The sequence below is a fragment of the Salmo trutta genome, chromosome 19 (genome assembly GCF_901001165.1).
Source record: "Salmo trutta chromosome 19, fSalTru1.1, whole genome shotgun sequence".
Lineage (NCBI taxonomy): Eukaryota > Metazoa > Chordata > Actinopteri > Salmoniformes > Salmonidae > Salmo > Salmo trutta.
This window is the reverse complement of record NC_042975.1, coordinates 53,147,628-53,153,702: the sequence shown is the minus strand read 5'-3', so window position 1 is coordinate 53,153,702 and position 6,075 is coordinate 53,147,628. Positions and strand designations below refer to the sequence as shown.

General features: G+C 40.7%; 1 protein-coding gene across 1 annotated transcript; it reads right to left on the bottom strand.

Moving 5' to 3' along the window:
- Positions 1 to 1,170: 1,170 nt before the first annotated feature.
- Positions 1,171 to 5,617, bottom strand: LOC115154979 (mitochondrial fission 1 protein). Its single transcript, XM_029701734.1, has 5 exons — positions 5,154 to 5,617; positions 4,610 to 4,742; positions 4,352 to 4,428; positions 3,655 to 3,760; positions 1,171 to 1,627 (listed from the first exon to the last, which is right to left on the bottom strand). The coding sequence occupies exons 1-5, from the start codon at positions 5,268 to 5,270 to the stop codon at positions 1,521 to 1,523; spliced, it is 540 nt and encodes a 179-aa protein (XP_029557594.1). The 5' UTR covers positions 5,271 to 5,617; the 3' UTR covers positions 1,171 to 1,520.
- Between the last annotated feature and the right edge of the window lie 458 nt (positions 5,618 to 6,075).

Sequence of the window (6,075 nt, the reverse complement as noted above, 5' to 3'; positions counted from 1 at the left end):
TAAACACCATGGGACAACGCAGCCGTCATGCTGCTCAGGAAGGAGACGCATTCTGTCTCCTAAAGATTAATGTACTTTGGTGTGAAAAGTGCAAATCAATCCCAGAACAACAGCAAAGGACCTTGTGCAGATGCTGGAGGAAACGGATACAAAAGTATGTATATCCACAGTAAAACGAGTCCTATATCAACATAACCTGAAAGGCTGCTCAGTAAGGAAGAAGCCACTGCTGAAAAAACGCCATAAAAAAGCCAGACTATGGTTTGCAACGTACATAGGGACAAAGGTCATACTTTTTGGAGAAATGTCCTCTGGTCTGATGAAACAAAAATAGAATTGTTTGGCCATAATGACCATCGTTATGTTTGGAGGAAAAAGGGGGAGGCTTGCAAGCCGAAGAACACAATCCCAACCGTGAAGCACGGGAGTGTCAGCATCATGTTGTGGGGGTGCTTTGCTGCAGGAGGGACTGGTGCACTGCACAAAATAGATGCCATCATGAGGTAGGGAAGTTATGTGGCTATATTGAAGCAACATCTCAAGACATCAGTCAGGAAGTTAAAGCTTGGTCGCAAATGGGTCTTCCAAATGGACAATGACCCCAAGCATACTTCCAAAGTTGTGGCAAAATGGCTTAAGGACAACAAAGTCAAGGTATTGGAGTGGCCATCACAAAGCCCTGACCTCAATCCTATAGAAAATGTGTGGGCAGAACTGAAAAAGCATGTGCGAGCAAGGAGGCCTACAAACCTGACTCAGTTACAGCAGCTCTATCAGGAGGAAATGGGCCAAAATTCACTCAACTTATTGTGGGAAGCTTGTGGAAGGCTACCCGAAACGTTTGACCCAAGTTAAACAATTTAAAGGCAATGCTACCAAATACTAACTGAGTGTATGTAAACTTCTGACCCACTGGGAGTGTGATGAAAGAAATAAAAGCTGAAATAAATCATTCTCTCTACTATTATTCTGACAATAAAGTGGTGATCCTAACTGACCTAAAACAGAATTTTAACTAAGATTAAATGTCAGGAATTGTGGAAAAACTGAGTTTAAATGTATTTGGCTAAGGTGTATGTAAACTTCTGAGTATCCATACAGTTGTATGGATATTGAGGCAGTTAAAATAATAGGGAAAGTGGAAGAAAAGCATTCAAAACCTTCCTAAAATGATTTTATCTGAATTTAATAGATTTCAGCATAGAGCAATGGTGGCTTGTCTTACAATAACTCAAAAAGTAATGAATAAATTAGCAAAACTTCTGTTCATTAATATAGTGTTAAGATTACATCCTTTCAGTACAGTAACAAAAACAGTTGTGTCCCAACATTTTACTTTAATGTTCCCTTTTACAAAATATAATTTCACTTTTAATTAGTTCAGAAAGGGAGGATTAATTGTTATATTTATTGAAAGAAAAGATAGGTAGGTAGGAGAGTGTTATACTCAATTCAGCCAGTGTTATATTGAGGCATTCTGGGTATCTGGAGGGGTTTGGTGGTAGGGTTGTCCAAATAGTTTAGAGCTTCTTTGATGCAGCCATCCCAATGAGTGCAGCCAATCCAGCGACGCCAAGGCCGACTCCTCCAACTATCCCTCCAACTATCGCCATGCCGACCAAACCATCTGGGGAGACAAACAAATGTTTTTGGCCTAATATATAGCTACAGTTGAAGTCGGAAGTTTACATACACTTAGGTTGGAGTCATTAAAACTCATTTTTCAACCACTCCGCAAATTTCTTGTTAACAAACTATAGTTTGGCAAGTCGGTTAAGACATCTACTTTGTGCATGACAAGTAATTTTTCCAACAATTGTTTACAAACAGAATATTTCACTGTATCACAATTCCAGTGGGGCAGAAGTTTACATACAGTAAGTTGACTGTGCCTTTAAACAGCTTGGAAAATTCCAGAAAATTATGTCATGGCTTTAGAAGCTTCCGATAGGCTAATTGACATAATTTGAGTCAATTGGAGGTGTACCTGTGGCTGTAGTTCAAGGCCTACCTTCAAACTCAGTGACTCTTTGCTTGACATCATGGGAAAATCAAAAGAAATCAGCCAAGACCTCAGGAAAAAAATTGCAGACCTCCACAAGTCTGGTTCATCCTTGGGAGCAATTTCCAAACACCTGAAGGTACCACGTTCATCTGTACAAACAATAGTACGCAAGTATAAACACCACGGGACCACGCAGCTGTCATACCGCTCAGGAAGGAGACACATTCTGTCTCCTAGAGATGAACGTACTTCGGTGCGAAAAGTGCAAATCAATCCCAGAACAACAAAGGACCTTGTGAAGATGCTGGAGGAAACAGGTACAAAAGTATCTATATCCACAGTAAAAACGAGTCCTATATCGACATAACCTGAAAGGCCGCTCAGCAAGGAAGAAGCCACTGCTCCAAAACCGCCATAAAAAAGCCAGACTACGGTTTGCAAGTGCACATGGGGACAAAGATTGTACTTTTTGGAGAAATGTTCTCTGAAACAAAAATAGAACTGTTTGGCCATAATGAACATCATTATGTTTGGAGGAAAAAGGGAGGGGCTTGCAAGCCGAAGGTAACCACCCCAACCGTGAAGCTCTTGGGCGTCAGCATCATGTTGTGGGGGTGCTTTGCTGCATGAGGGACTGGTGCAAGTCACAAAATAGATGGCATCATGAGGGTGGAAAATTATGTGGATATATTGAAGCAACATCTCAAGACATCAGTCAGGAAGTTAAAGCTTGGTTGCAAATGGGTCTTCCAAATGGACAATGACCCCAAGCATACTTCCAAAGTTGTGGCAAAATGGTTTAAGGACAACAAAGTCAAGGTATTGGAGTGGCCATCACAAAGCCCTGACCTCAATCCCATAGAAGATTTGTGGGCAGAACTGAAAAAGCGTGTGCGAGCAAGGAGGCTTACAAACCTGACTCAGTTACACCAGCTCTGTCAGGAGGAATGGGCCAAAATTCACCCAACTTATTGTGGGAAGCTTGTGGAAGGCTACCCAAAACGTTTGACCCAAGTTAAACAATGTAAAGGCGATACTACCAAATACTAATTGAGTGTATGGAAACTTCTGACCCACTGGGAATGTGATGAAAGAAATAAAATCTGAGATAAATCACTCTCTACTATTATTCTGACATTTCACATTCTTAAAATAAAGTGATGATCCTAACTGACCTATCCTTTTTACTAGGATTAAATGTCAGAAATTGTGAAAAACTGAGTTTAAATGTATTTGGCTAAGGTGTATGTAAACTTCCGACTTCAACATTACATTCAAGCAAGCCAATCCCTGTAGAGTATCTATCAAATTTCATACTTACACATTTTTAAAGGGTAACATTTCTGTTAAACTACACCAGGTGTTCAAACACACCTATGGTTGTTCTGACTGTAGACTTAAATTGTACCTACTGCTATGCATATAACATTGAAGATTAATCTTCAATACCAAATATTGCTGATGGATGTGTGGGACACACATTTTACAGTGAACTCCTGATTGACCACTCTACCCTACCCAGGTTGCCAGTCTGTTTCTGCTTTTTTGCCAACTCTTTATAGAATTGTCATGTTTGGCATGACAGTGATTTACAAGGAGTTGGCATGATAACACAAACAGACTGGTACTCAGACTAAACCTGACCTCACCTTTCCTCATTGCCTTCACTATGAGCTTTTCCAGATCCAGAGCTTGCGTGTTCCCTGGTTCATTCTTCAGGAGGATCCGGATGCATTTCAGGCCCCTCTCATACTCCTGTGGCGTGACATCAGGGATGGACATTAAGGATTGCCTTATTGCCTGGGGCAAGTACACTGAGCATGCTTCGATGTTACCCCATTGGGTAGATGATAAAAACAACCAAACTGCTAATAATTCCAGTAGTCTAAAATAGGTCTTTCTGGTTCCTCCCCATTGTTTAATTGAAAGACAGACAATTTATGGCAGTAGGGAAAGTTGAGGCTGCTCTGGTAATGTTTTTACTAATAACAGCCAAAAGACAAAGAATTCCAGCACTGATCGTTCTGATTCCTCCCCTGTAGGTGAAAGGCAGGTAATGTATTTTAGCGTGTAAATAGCTATTTTACATTTTCGGACAAGTGATCATAATCTTTGGGAAACCAAAAAACGCTCCCGACTTGCCAGATGGGCAAGTGCCTTTCAGACTTCAACATCAATCCCTGGACATGGTCAAATTCAGACATAATTGTATTGCATGCACCAATCAAATGTATTCGTGAAGCCTACATCAGCAGTTAACACCAAGTGCTTTGCAGTAACCCAGCCTATACCCCCAACAGCAAGTAGAAGGACAGTGGCAAGGGGGAAAAACTACATTCACAGCACCTTCAGTTTGTAGTTTCCAATAGCCAGGTAAAACAAGTAGTCCCTCTGGTCATCCTTGGTCCCCTTGTGAACCAGCTCTGTAGTGACAGAAAAAAAAACATTAGCATCTCTGTTCACTTTCAGTTTAAATGATGGGGGTGTAATGTGAGTAGCCTGGTCCTATATCTGTTTGGCATTGACATTGATCATAACAGTCGGGTATATGCACAATCATATCTGGGACTAAGCTAATGAGTCGGTGTCCAGTTGATGTTTTACCATCCAGCAGAACGATGCCCTTATTGATGTCATCCGGGAAATTGCTCCTGATCAGACACCAGGCATACTCAAACTTTGTGTCTTTGGTCAAATCCCCTTTAGCCAACTCCGTAGAATACTTCTTCTCAAATTTCTGCAAAAAAAATGTCCAGCAATAATGGCTGATGGTGAATGATGCAATGACGGCTATTAAATTGCAATGATGGTTGAGCTTATGACACGTTCTCTTAGCTAGTTAGCGCTTCGTATTGTCGCTCACATCTGATTCATTAGCAATCTCCAAAAACATGGCTAGCTTGCTAGCGAATAATGCTATCCAGAACCACTGTATAACATAACTTAAATATCCAAACAACAACGACAGGCTAGTTAACGTTAGTTAGAAGCTACAGTAACGTTAACGTTAGTTTACGTTACTGTAACTAGTTCTACTAAATTGGCCTCGATATCTCCAATAAATGATACGCCGATAAGGCCAAATTAAACGTTCAATGTCAGCTAGGTCAAATCGCCAACCATGCCATGTCGGAGGAATAAAACTTACCAAGAGATCCTCTGGTGAAACAACATCACAGACGACAGCCTCCATGTTTCCGGATGAAGTAACAAGGGTGTATTCATTACGCCAATTCTGTTGCAAAAGCTTAGAAAAATAAACCATTTACTCAAACGCTCTTCAAAGTGGGTTCTTAAACGGAAGATATAGCTAGTCATTTTATGTGTATGGTTTCCACACGTTGCCTTTCCAATCTGAATAGTCCGACGTTTTTGGCAATAGCTGCGCATAAATGATCGATTCTTCCATGTGAAGTCCGCAGGGTTCCTTCCAACTTCTTCCAGTTACTTATTTTTTGAGGAGAGACAGGACTGAACAACAACTTCAGTTTAATAACAAAATACATTTGTTGGGAGTAAACGGTTTCTGTTACAAAACGCTTAGCCGACGAAGCGTTTAGCAACAGAATCAGCGTAATGAATACACCCCCGCATTTTTGGGGAGAAAGTGTCATTCAGTACAAACCGTTCAGCAACGTAGCAAACGTTCAAGCGAATTGAACACACATCTGAAGTTTTTGCAAATTCTCTGTATCGCGGGCTATTGACCAATCTCAACTCACTATATCTTCCAACACCTACAAGATTGGCTGGCTAGCACCATTTTAGTGCATGCTAGAAATGACGGACTCATCCATTGGAGGAGAAGTTCAGAGGGGCGGGACCTCTGGCTTTCTCTTCTAATTGGTTTTGAGAAGGATTCATGCAGGATGCAATTGAGATTGAATTATCATTTTTTTATTTCAATTTGGGTGTCGTAATATTTTTTATTATTTTTTTGCCACAATAATAACAGTACTACACATCAATACAGGGACATTCCTGTGAATACAATAAATAAAATAATAGAACACCAGGCTACAATTGAGATCTTCCCATAGTGTAAATCCCGTCAGACCAATGGTCGCGCG

What these genes read in the sequence shown, in the direction of transcription:
- LOC115154979 (XM_029701734.1), bottom strand. Translation starts at nt 5,270, where the DNA reads ATGGTTTATTTTTCTAAGCTTTTGCAACAGAATTGGCGTAATGAATAC. An exon ending in TTTCACCAGAGGATCTCTTG is followed by an intron (nt 4,743 to 5,153) that starts GTAAGTTTTATT and finishes TTTTTTTTGCAG; the next exon opens with AAATTTGAGAAGAAGTATTC. An exon ending in AGTGAAGGCAATGAGGAAAG is followed by an intron (nt 1,628 to 3,654) that starts GTGAGGTCAGGT and finishes TTGTCTCCCCAG; the next exon opens with ATGGTTTGGTCGGCATGGCG.